Source organism: Hyperolius riggenbachi, chromosome 11 (genome assembly GCF_040937935.1).
Source record: "Hyperolius riggenbachi isolate aHypRig1 chromosome 11, aHypRig1.pri, whole genome shotgun sequence".
NCBI classification, from domain to species: domain Eukaryota; kingdom Metazoa; phylum Chordata; class Amphibia; order Anura; family Hyperoliidae; genus Hyperolius; species Hyperolius riggenbachi.
In genome coordinates this window covers 240896344-240909342 of record NC_090656.1, presented here as the reverse complement: position 1 = coordinate 240909342, position 12999 = coordinate 240896344, and the positions used below count along the sequence as shown (strand labels likewise).

The window sequence follows — 12999 nt, the reverse complement described above, 5'->3', positions numbered from 1 at the left end:
GCTTATAAAGGTCATCCAGATTCTGAGATAGAATAACTCCTAAGTATGTGATTGTGAGCAACTTTTTTTGAGAGATTTATACTGAGTCTGTGCAGGGATGCTCGGATACCCCTTTTTAAAATCCAAATTGATTCGGATCCGGATAGCTAGAAATCTGGATGCGAATCGGTTATCCGAATACAAGCGTTCCAGTATCCAAATAGAATCAGAAATCTGAACCCATTATATAAATAAATAAATGATGCACGAAGCATCATGTGTTTTAAACATAAACACTTATTGATTATATGGGGAGTTAAAATACAAAATAAAATAAAATAAAAAATGGCTGTAAATTAACATCAGGCCTAGGTTCCAGACAGCGGTCGTGCAGCTCACATTGTGTCCAAAGTCCAACCGCACAACTGGGACATCACAGTTTTCAGCCCAGACACCTCAAAAAAATTATACAGCAAATATGTTTTGGGTTAAATATAGGTGGTATCAGTGGCCTGTGGCACCCTGGCCTGGCGGTGGGAGCTGCACAGGCAGCAGGGCAACGCAGCAGGTGTAACGTGTGCCAGGTGCATGCCGGAGATTGTACCGTGGCACGTAGCGTTGGTACCACGGCTGTAAAAAAATTGTGAACCAGGCTTAATAAGTAATATTAGTTAACATAACAATCAGGAGGAGATAGGAGTTGGTGGTGGTAAAGGGTGGTAAGGCAGGCATAGTGATTTCCAGCCACTTCATGTCCACCTCTTGCCAACAACAGGGAAAGACTCGCCCAACAGGGTCTGGTGGCAGTTTTTCCTTGCACGGGAAGTGGTGGAGGGAGCAGAGGAAGCCATTGAGGACTGGCTGCCTGAACAGGCCTCAGTGTCGGCAGGAGTGGCAGAGGGGGTACTGGTGCTCTGAGCCTGACCACTGCCAGCGCCAGCTTGCTTCAGCCTCCTGAACTCCTCATGCTCAACAAAATGTTTTCTGGACAGGACAGATGGGTGATGAAACTGGAGGTGCCATACTTGGAGGGGTCACAACCTCTGCTCAGCTTTAGTTTGCACACATAACATATGGCAAACTTGCTGTCCAATGAGGGCAGAGTAAAAAACCGCCAGATTGGGGACGTGAAGATTCCCCTGCGGCCTGAATGGGATGCTGCTGCTTTTCTCCCTGTGGCGGTTGGGGGTTGAGTGGTGCGGCTGGTGGCAGGGGCGTAGGAATAGGCCCTGCAGCCCCTGCGCCCGCGGGGGGGCCCGGCCCCCCCCCTGGGGCCCGCACGGGGCCGTTTTGTGGGTGCTGGAGGGGTGGCAGCATGAGGGGAAGCCTTGCCCACAGTCGGCGGGGAGAGGGGTAGTTCCCCCCTCTCCCTCACCGCGGGGCTCTCCCCTCTGCGCTCCCCTCCAGCTCGTAAGTGTCTGTGGGGCTGTGGTGGGCAGCGAGCGGCGGGCAGATACATACCTGCTTCCGTGCGTTCCATCGGAGACTTCTCCCTCTAGCGGCTGACGTCACTTCCGGAAGTGACGTCAGCCGCTAGAGGGAGAAGTCTCCGATGGAACGCACGGAAGCAGGTATGTATCTGCCCGCCGCTCGCTGCCCACCACAGCCCCACAGACACTTACGAGCTGGAGGGGAGAGCCCCGAGGTGAGGGAGAGGGGGGAACTACCCCTCTCCCCGTTGACTGTGGGCAAGGCTTTCCCCTCATGCTGCCACCCCTCCAGCACCCACAAAACGGCCGCGAGCGGGCCCCGGGGGGGGGGGGGGGCGCTCAGAAAATCTGCAGGGGGGCCCGGTGGGGCCTAGTTACGCCCCTGGCAGGTGGTAGTGGCAGAAGATGAAGCAGCAGGCTGTGGGTCCCGCATTCCACGCCCACTGCTGCTCCTGCCACTGACTGCAATGCTGATCCTCCGTGCCAAACCCACCGACGCATCCTCCTCCTCAAAGCTGACATCCCCCTCCTGTGGATGGTAGTCACAGTCCTTCATCTCATCATCAACATCATACCCCCCTCCTCAAACAACTGCTGCTGGGTGATGACCCCCCAAACGCCTCTTCTGCTGCCACATGCAAGCAGGGCCGGGCCGAGGCATAGGCTGGAGAGGCTCCAGCCTCAGGGCGCAGTGTAGGAGGGGGCGCACAATTCATTCAGCTGTCATTCCTAATTGTGTTTGAAGCAGAAAGAAATAAGAAAAGGAGATACATGGAAGTGACTACAAGCCATATAACTAGAGATTAAGGTGTTGGGGGGCTCTGGGGTGCCTTAGTCTATTAGCAATCAGTGTTTGACGGCTGGGGTGGAGGGATTAAGGGGGCGCACTTTGGTATCTCAGCCTTGGGTGCTGGAGGACCTTGTCCCGGCTCTGCATGCAAGGACCCCCCAACAACCACCATCTGCATCTGTGACTCCTCCACATAGCCCAATGCGCCCAGAATATCCTCCTCAAACCCGCTGCGGGTAACAGCCCTGATTTTGATTGCGGGGCCTGGAGTGACACAGGACCTAACTAGCAGCTGCTAGTCTGACTGGCTGACACAAAAATAAAACAATTACACAAGCTAGCTAGCTAAAAAACAATAAAATAATAGTGTAGTGAAGGTGTTTAGCACTCAAAACGTTAGGTTTATCACTGTATACAGCACTTGCTTAGCCAACACCACTGGAGGAGATGTCTCTCAGTGAGCAGTCACAAGCAAGGATGAGATTTCTCATCATGGCACCCCTCCTTATATACAGGAGGGGCTGGCCAGGGTTCCCTTCTGTGATTGGTTGCTAGGGCTTAGGCTGGGAGCCCTCTGATTGGCTCAATGATGTCAGGAGGGGCTGGCCAGGGTTCCCCTCTGTGATTGTTTGCTTGGGCTTAGGCTGGGAGCCCTCTGATTGGCTCAATGATGTCAGGAGGGGCTGGCCAGGGTTCCCCTCTGTGATTGGTTGCTTGGGCTTAGGCTGGGAGCCCTCTGATTGGCTCACAGACTTCATGGACGTCATCTCCATGGCTACAGTATCCGGATTTGGATATCCGACCTAAGTATCCGACCTGATTCCGGATTTCAGATAGATATGCGAGTTAACTTGGATAGTGCTATTCAGATTTACACAGATATCCAGAATCCGAATCCGAGTTCGGATAGCGGAAAAAGTTCGGATTATCTGGGTAGTTCGGATACCCGAAATCCGGATGAGCATCCCTGAGTCTGTGATATTTTTTCTACCTGTGTCAGTGAGCTTAGCTAGCGTAGTGCTTTCTATATTAGCATACTAGTGTTGTAGCATAGTTAGTAAGATAACGACTAGCGCTTAGTGCGTAGGTCAGTGATCAATAAAGCAGGTTCTCTGTTTGTTTGTAAAAAAAAACAAAAAAACTAAACCCCCGCAAAAAAACATTTAAAACAACATATTTACAATTGAAAAAAAAAACACCACACATTACTTTTTTACTGTGAATAAAGTATATTTATTTGATTGTACCATGAGGCATAGGCAGGAGGGGCAGAGCTATAACCTGCTCCATGGTTGCTCCAGCAGTGGGCTTCCTCTACCTCAACATCCCACAGAAAACATTTGTTTTATGGTATTTGATACAAATGTCTGCCTGCTTACCTGTCTTATCCTCAAAAAAAAACAAAAAACTGTGCTGTCTCTGGATCCAACTGTGGCTTCATGACCACTGCCTGGAACCTCCACCTGACACATTTTTATTTTATCCATGCTGTGTTCCCACCGCCAGGGTCCATGGCCTACTCTGCTGCCATAAATTTCTCCTTCTGCTGCTTACATCATTTTGTGTAATTATTGTTGTGTTCCCACCGCCAGGATCCAAGGCCTACTCTGCTGCCACTAATTTCTCCTTCTGCTGCTTACATCATTTTGTGTAAATATTGTTGTGTTTCCCCCGCCAGGGTCCATGGCCTTCCCTGCTGCCACCCATTCCTACTGCTGCTGCTTGTATAATTTTGTGTAATAATTGTGTTACCACCACCAGGGTCCACAGCACACACTCTGCTGCCACCAATTCCTGCTGCTGCAGACATAATACATTTATTGTGTCAATTCTGTGGGTGTCTAGGTTTAAAACTGTGCTGCCCAAATTGCAGCCTCTGGACCCAGCTGCATCTTCATGACCGCTGCCTGGTACCTTTTGCTGTAAAAATTGTAATTATTATTTGCTGTTTTCCTACTGTCAGAGTCTACAGCCTTCTATGCTGCCACAAATTTCTCCTCCTCCTGCTGTAAAAGTTGAAAACTGTGTTGTCTCAGTTGTGACCTCTGGACCCAATTGCAGCTTCACGACTGCTGCCTGGAACCTCCACCTGTTATTGTTTTATTTTATTCATGCTGTGTTCCCACCACCAAGGTCCACGGCCTACTCTTGTGCCACCAACGACTCCAGCTGCTGCTATCATAATTGTGCTAATCAAACAGCCCCTTCTGCTTGATCTAATATTAGAGATATAGTTCAGCAACTCCTTCTACTCTTAACGTGTAAGATTCACTCAAGGTCCAACTTCTATACTCCAGGGCCCCATAGCAGCTGCTATGACTATTGCTACGCCTATGGTTACATGCCTAACAGAGGAAAAAGAAGAACGAAAAGAAGAAGCAGTCACCATGGTCAAGATTCCAGTGCACTCATCGCGCACTCTGCAGCTGCCAAGTGCCAACACTAGTGATGAGCAGAAATTCCCCTTATGCGTAATTATGTATTGTAATAAATGTTGGGGGGGAATCGTAATTCATTTCTCATGTAATTTTAATGGTTTGTAATTTTGCATAATTTTTCACCCAATTTCGTGTAATTTTGTGTCAATTTTAACAAAAGTCCATGCAAAATTATGAATGATTATGCAAAATCAATTGAATTACCAATTTGTAATCATGTATAAGTATAATTGCGAAAATGTACGTGACATTTCACGCAAACGTAATTAGCTGATTATGATCATCAATAGCCAACACAACATCTGGCCCGGCAATGGCAAGACCACATGCTACTACCTATCACACAGCACTGCCTAAGCCACAACCAAAACCATCAACTAGACTAGCACCAAGACTCAGACCATCCATCCCACCCAGGCAGTTGCTTCTTCAGACTCCTCTCATCGGGCCGCCCTCATCCCCTCCAGAACCACCAGACACAGGAGTATCTTCTTCCTTCAGGCTGTGCTCTTACTGAACTTGAGCCCCTTATGACAGGTCATTCTAGCCCCTTATTTTCCATGGGACGCCCACCCCAAACTTGTTCACGGTGTGGATCTGGCCCCATACAGTTGCTATTGAAGCTCATGTCTGCATCCCTTTATCTGAATATGTGTCTGCTTCTTATGCCTGTTTCATGATCATTTCTTATGCTGTGTACTCTATGGCCTCGATTCATCATTGTCTTTACGATAAGTTTTTCCAGTTTGTTAAATTACCGAATTTGAAGTTTATCGATTTCTAGTTGTATTCATCAAGGTTTTTCCGCATTCGGTGTGACTTCGATAAAATATCAATAACAATTCGGTAACCATTCGGTCACGTCTCGATATTTCCATTTTACAGCGGTCATTTAACACAAGGCCATAAGATAGGAACTGAAGTCAGGGTGGCTCTGCACCCTAAAGAAGAGAAACAGGAGACACAAGATGGGAGCCCAGTAGTGCAATATGTATGGAACAAAAAGTGGAGATAATGCTACTCACAAAGGAGGGTTGCAAGGGGCAACCAACCACAAGAAGCAGATGGAGACAACAAACCCGACTCCACTCGGGGTTGTCCTGGCCAGGACCTGGATATGGTCCTCTCTTAGGAAAAAGAAGAACAGGTGTCCACCGTGGTGGAAACCAACGGTGGTCTATTTCCACCCCTTGCATTAGAAAAATATGGGGGTATACTAAGCACCTCTGAGGCTCCCTTCGCCATATGATTTCACTCATTTGGCACTGTTATTGGCCTGAGGAAGCAGGCTTAGACCCGCGAAACGCGTTGCCTGTGCGAAATAAAAAAAAATCTTTTGTGTACTTACTAGAGTTGGGCCGAACCTCCGATTTTAGGTTCGCGAACCGGGTTCGCGAACTTCCGCAAAAGGTTCGGTTCGCGTTAAAGTTCGCGAACCGCAATAGACTTCAATGAGGATGCGAACTTTGAAAAAAAAAAAATTATGCTGGCCACAAAAGTGAAGGAAAAGATGTTTCAAGGGGTCTAACACCTTGAGGGGGGCATGGCGGAGTGGGATACACGCCAAAAGTCCCCGGGAAAAATCTGGATTTGACGCAAAGCAGCGTTTTAAGGGCAGAAATCACATTGAATGCTAAATGACAGGCCTAAAGTGCTTTAAAACATCTTGCATGTGTATACATCAATCAGGTAGTGTAATTAAGGTACTGCTTCACACTGACACACCAAACTCACCGTGTAACGCACCGCAAACAGCTGTTTGTGTAGTGACGGCAGTGGCGGGTTCACTGAACAGGAATACAGTGGCGGGTTCACAGAACAGGTATGCAGTGGCAGGTTCACTGAACAGGTATACAGTGGCGGGTTCACTGAACACAACAGGTATGCAGTGGCGGGTTCACTGAACAGAACCGGTATACAGTAGTGGCTCCACTGAACAGAACCGGTATACAGTGGCGGGTTCACTGAACAGAACAGGTATACAGTGGCGGGTTCACTGAACACAACAGGTATGCAGTGGTGGGTTCACTGAACAGGTATACAGTGGCGGGTTCACTGAACAGAACAGGTATACAGTGGCAGGTTCACTGAACACAACAGGTATGCAGTGGCGGGTTCACTGAACAGTACAGGTATACAGTGGCGGGTTCACAGAACAGGTATGCAGTGGCAGGTTCACTGAACAGAACAGGTATGCAGTGGCGGGTTCACTGAACAGTACAGGTATACAGTGGCGGGTTCACTGAACAGGTATGCAGTGGCAGGTTCACTGAACAGAACAGGTATGCAGTGGCGGGTTCACTGAACACAACAGGTATGCAGTGGCGGGTTCACTGAACAGTACAGGTATGCAGTGGCGGGTTCACTGAACAGTACAGGTATACAGTGGCGGGTTCACTGAACAGTACAGGTATACAGTGGCGGGTTCAAAGAACAGGTATGCAGTGGCAGGTTCACTGAACAGAACAGGTATGCAGTGGCGGGTTCACTGAACAGGTATACAGTGGTGTGTTCACTGAACAGAACAGGTATACAGTGGCGGGTCCACTGAACAGAACAGGTATGCAGTGGCGGGTTCACAGAACAGGTATGCAGTGGCAGGTTCACTGAACACAACAGGTATGCAGTGGCGGGTTCACTGAACAGGTATACAGTGGCGGGTCCACTGAACAGAACAGGTATGCAGTGGCAGGTTCACTGAACACAACAGGTATGCAGTGGTGGGTTCACAGAACAGGTATGCAGTGGTGGGTTCACAGAACAGGTATGCAGTGGTGGGTTCACAGAACAGGTATGCAGTGGCAGGTTCACTGAACAGGTATGCAGTGGTGGGTTCACTGAACAGGTATGCAGCGGCGGGTTCACTGAACAGGTACGCAGTGGTGGGTTCACAGTACAGGTATGCAGTGGTGGGTTCACAGAACAGGTATGCAGTGTTGGGTTCACTGAACAGGTATGCAGTGGTGGGTTCACAGTACAGGTATGCAGTGGTGGGTTCACAGAACAGGTATGCAGCCAGGAACAAGCTAAGCCTAACTAATCTTTCCCTATGGGAGACAGTCTGCAGCAGCTCGCCCTACTCTCACTAATGCAGGCACACGAGTGACCGTAATGGTCGCCGCTGCCTGCCTTATATAAGGGGGGTGGGGCTCCAGGGGCTAGTGTAGCCTAATTGGCTACACTGGGCCTGCTGACTGTGATGTAGAGGGTCAAAGTTGACCCTCCATGTGCATTATGGGGCGAACCGAACTTCCGCAAAGGTTCGCCTGCAGGACGCGAACGCGAACCACGGACGTTCGCATGGAACCGTTCGCAGGCGAACCGTTCGGCCCAACTCTAGTACTTACAGAGATTTCGTCATTGAGGTAATTGTTGTTTATAATTTTTAAGCTGTTTTTAGACGCTTTTATTGCACCCAGGGCGCCTCTTTCCCCCAATTGTACAAGGCCATAAGATTCCCATGGAATTGTGGGTAAAAGGCAGTCCTTTGAACATCACATAGCAACATTCCCGAACAGGGCTTAACACCTGGACCAGGATTCTGGAAGTGGCTTGGGACAATCCCACAATTTCGCCAGCTGCGGCTTGATAGGAGCCTTTCTGAAAAAATGTAATGCAGCTAGCAATTTAGTTACCCCTGGCACTGCCTGTGTTCTCTTACAAGATGATTCAAGAGAAATGCCGAATGTCCTGTTATAGCAAATAAATCAATTCTCTTGCAAATTGATACGGTTCTAGACCTTATTCTTGCCCTTCTGTGCCTTTGAATCACTCTCAGCTGATACATAACCACTTCAAATGGCTCCATCTTCTCTGTCAGCAATGATCTGACAGGAATAACGACAGAGCAGTGAAGGAGATAACTAATCCGAAATGTAACGCTAAACTACGCCCACTTTCATTTTCATGATTTGCACTTTCTTCCGTTTTATCGCATCATTGCTGAATGATTACCGAATGATTACCGAATGCTCGCTAACAGCTGTAGATAACTGTGATGAATCCTGAAATCAACTTATCGAGTTTGGTATTTTACCGAACTGTCGGTAATTGATTCGATAAATCTTGAGTTGTGGTCAATGGATCGTACTCAAAATGGGAGACTGTTAGCAGTGGGGTCCCACAGGGGTCTGTTCTGGGTCCAGTGCTCTTCAATTTATTTATTAATGACCTAGTAGATGCAGTAGTGAGCAATGTTGCTATTTTTGCAGATGATACAAAATTGTGCAGAATCATCAACTCTCAGGAAGATAGTGTCATATTGCAACAGGATCTGGATAGGATGGCTATATGGGCACATACATGGCAGATGAAATTCAATGTTGACAAATGTAAGGTCATGCATTTTGGACGTACTAATGGTCTAGCACCATACAAAATAAATGGGATACAGTTGGGGACATCAAACTTGGAGAAGGACTTAGGAGTACTCATTGACAACAAGTTAAATAATCGTACTCAATGCCAAGCAGCTGCAGCTAAAGCTAACAAAATTTTGGGATGCATTAAAAGGGAGATAAAAACTCGAGATGCTAGCATAATATTGCCCCCGTTTAACTCTCTAGTAAGGCCACATCTGGAATATGGAATTCAGTTCTGGGCACCACATTACATAAAAAGATATTGCAGTTTTAGAGCAGGTGCAGAGACGAGCAACAAAATTGATGCGTGGGATGGAAGGTCTCACTTATCGAGAAAGGTTAGATAAACTGGGTTTATTTAGTCTAGAGAAAAGACGCCTTAGCGGGGATCTAATTAACATGTATAAATACATCAGAGGGCAATATAATACCTTGGCAGATGAGCTTTTTGTCCCTAGGCCTTCTCAAAGGACTAGAGGACATGATCTGCGCATGGAGGAAAAACGTTTTAACCATTTATTTAGGAAAGGGTTCTTTACAGTAAGAGTGATTAAGATGTGGAATGCATTGCCACAGGAAGTCGTTATGGCAAACTCTATACCTGCATTTAAAGGGGGCTTAGATGCTTTCCTTGCGTTGAAAGACATCCATGGCTACAATTACTAGGTAATGCCTAATGATGTTGATCCAGGGATTTTATCTGATTGCCATCTGGAGTCGGGAAGGAATTTTTCCCTTTAGGGGCTAATTGGACCATGCCTTGTAAGGGTTTTTTCGCCTTCCTCTGGATCAACAGGGATATGTGAGGGAGCAGGCTGGTGTTGTACTTTATACTGGTTGAACTCGATGGACGTATGTCTTTTTTCAACCAAAATAACTATGTAACTATGTAACTATGTAACTATGATGAACTGAGGCCTGCCTTTGCCATGTGTGCCAAAAACAATTCCGGGTACGTCATTTGGCGTACTTAGCAAATAAAGGTGATTCTGATTTTGATTCTGTTTATAGATTTCAGCTGGAAGAAACAAAGGGAAATACTATAATGACCTTTCTATACACATAGTGGCTCTAAATCATTCAGCAGATTCTCAAATGGAGCTAGCCAACTTAGCAAACAATATCAGTCAAGAAGATCGGAGCTGGCAGCACCCATACGACTTTTATAAAAGGAATAAGAAAATCTGTCTGGAAGAAGCAAACGTTACACCTTGAATCAGTGGGTAATGTAACGATCGGTGTCAACACGCAGAGAGAATCTGGTTATTGGTGGGCTGCAGACTCACCAATAATGCAGATATACACCAGATTATGAATGATCTGCAGAATCACTAATAATCCAGGTATGTCTAATCTCTGGACACCTGAGACGTGAGTGTACAGGATAACGGTAACACTTTGAGAGGGAACTGCCAGGAAGACTGGAGGCAGTGAGGAGAAGGAAACTCACCCCTAACCGTGGGTGAATTCCTTTAGGCCAAAGGCTCCCTAGGAGAGGGACCTAGGCCTGGTTGCAGGAAGCCCTGCTGCTAATATGAACAGATTTGCCCTATTTGGTTGTGAGATCCTATCTCACTACAGCCTAGTGGCGTACCAAGGAGGTACAGGTATACAGTGCTAGTCTTGGGTGTGTGGTCCGTAGTTACAACACCCCGGAACTAGTCTAACGCATAACATAGAACTAACACAGTATCCTAGTCTTGGGTGTGAAGTCCGTAGTCACAACACCCGGGAACTGGTCTAAAGCATAACATAGAACTGACACAGTATCCTAGTCTTGGGTGTGAGGTCCGTAGTCACAACACCCTGGAACTGGTCTAAAGCATAACATAGAACTGACACAGTATCGTAGTCTTGGGTGTGAGGTCCGTAGTCACAACACCCTGGAACTGGTCTAAAGCATAACATAGAATAACATAACATGAGAAGGTAATCTAGCTCAGTGTGGATTCCCAGGTCCGTCCTGGTTCAACCACACTGTAGGATCTGACTGAGGTCTGTGTGCTAACACGTAAAGCATTTGCAATGGCAGAGACAAGTGGTTATATAGTGCAGCGCTGGCCAGCGCCGCCCAGTCCCTTCCAGCCAATCCGCATCCATCCTTGGATCAGCTGACCGGCGGGGTCAGCTGATCCCTCTCTGCTTCCCATAAAGCTTCTGTCTTGCCGCGCGCGTGCGTGTATTCCGCAGCCTATGTGCACAGGAGGGCTGTATAACATCAGACACATGTCGCCACGTGTAAACCGCCGGAGCGGACGTGGAAACGGCCGCCACACGGCAGCCATTCCGCAATCCTTCACAGTACCCCCCCGAGGAGTGGACTCCGGACACTTCCCACCAGGCTTCCCAGGATGTGGGTCATGAAACTTTTTCCTCAAATCATCTGCGTGCTTGCGGTACTCTGGTACCCAAGTTCTATCCTCCACACCATAACCTTTCCAGTGTACCAAATATTGCACAGCATTTTGCACCAGCCGGGAGTCCAGAAACTTCTCAACCTCATACTCATCAATCAATACGGGAGGGGGGGGGGGAGTGGAATCCACCTGCACTGCCGGCTTGAGCAATGACACGTGGAATGATCTTACACCACGCATAGTGGTAGGAAGATCAACGGTATAGGTGACAGCATTAATTATTTTGGTGACTGGAAACGGCCCCACAAATCTAGGCCCTAATTTGGGTGACAGTTGTTTCAATGCCAGATGCCGCGTAGACACCCAGACTAAATCCCCTGGTGAAAAGTCCCATTCAGCAGTGCGTCTCTTGTCGGCCCGCTTTTTCCGAGACTTGAAAGCCTTTCCCAAATTTGTTTTCACCAAGGCCCAAATTTGTTTCAACGCCAGCTGCCAATCCTCCAATGCTGGGAAAGGAGTAGATGCCACTGGCAAAGGAGCAAACTTAGGAGACCTCCCTGAGACCATCTGAAAAGGGGAAAACCCAGAGGAAGAACTTTTCAGGTTTTTGTGCGCAAACTCTGCGAAAGGTAAACATTTTACCCAGTCAGTTTGTGCATCAGCTACGTAGCATCTGAGAAACTGTTCCATGGATTGGTAGACCCTCTCAGTCTGGCCATTCGTCTGTGGGTGGTAGCCTGATGAAAATGAAAGATCCATGCCTATAGACTGACAAAATGCCCTCCAGAACTTAGATACGAATTGGACTCCCCTATCTGACACTACATTTTGCGGAATGCCATGCAGCCGGAAAATGTGCAGGATGAAGAGGTTAGCCAGCTTTTGAGCGGAGGGGAGTCCCTTCAGAGGGATAAAATGGGCCATCTTGCTGAATCTATCTACCACCACCCAGATAACAGTCATGCCTTCAGATCTGGGGAGTTCACCCACAAAATCCATGGACAGGTGCGTCCACGGTTCACTTGGAACTGGCAGGGGCTGCAAGGTTCCCACCGGAGCCTGTCAGGAAGGTTTGCTCCTAGCACACACAGCACACTCCCTCACAAACTCCTTACAGTCAGTGGCCAGAGATGGCCACCACGCACACCTGGCAAGGAAATCCTGTGTCCTGGTGGCTCCTGGATGACCAGCATTCTTATGGGAGTGAAACAGCTGCAAAAGCTGCAAGCGGAAGGGCAAGGGCACAAATAACACTCCCTCGGGCTTTCCTTCTGGGACATCCTGCTGATATGGGGCCAAAGTGGTAGCACAATCCGTCCAGGTCTCTGTGGCTGCCAAAACCACCTTCCGAGGCAGAATAGTCTTGGGTGCCAAAGGCTGTGCCGTTTTGGGTTCAAAACACCTGGACAAGGCATCAGCCTTAACGTTTTTACTACCAGGGGTATACATAATTACAAAAGAGAATCTGAAAAAGAACAGTGACCACCGGGCCTGTCGGGGACTGAGTCTCTTAGCGTTTTCAATGTACTCCAAGTTTTTGTGATCTGTGTAAACTGTAATAACATGTTCTGCTCCCTCTAACCAATGTCGCCATTCCTCAAAGGCTAACTTGATGGCCAGGAGTTCTCGGTTGCCTATATCGTA

General features: G+C 47.9%; 2 protein-coding genes across 4 annotated transcripts in view; one reads left to right on the top strand and one right to left on the bottom strand.

The window, feature by feature from the left end:
- Positions 1 to 12999, bottom strand: part of LOC137538746 (low choriolytic enzyme-like) — a 1161243-nt gene that overhangs the window by 514163 nt on the left and 634081 nt on the right. The window lies entirely within an intron of this gene.
- LOC137537974 (astacin-like metalloendopeptidase) overlaps positions 12271 to 12999 on the top strand; it is a 192307-nt gene continuing 191578 nt past the window's right edge. Inside the window, exon 1 of the mRNA XM_068259895.1 lies at positions 12271 to 12360. Within this exon, the coding sequence (XP_068115996.1) occupies positions 12271 to 12360 (90 nt within the window). The remainder of the gene's footprint in view (positions 12361 to 12999) is intronic.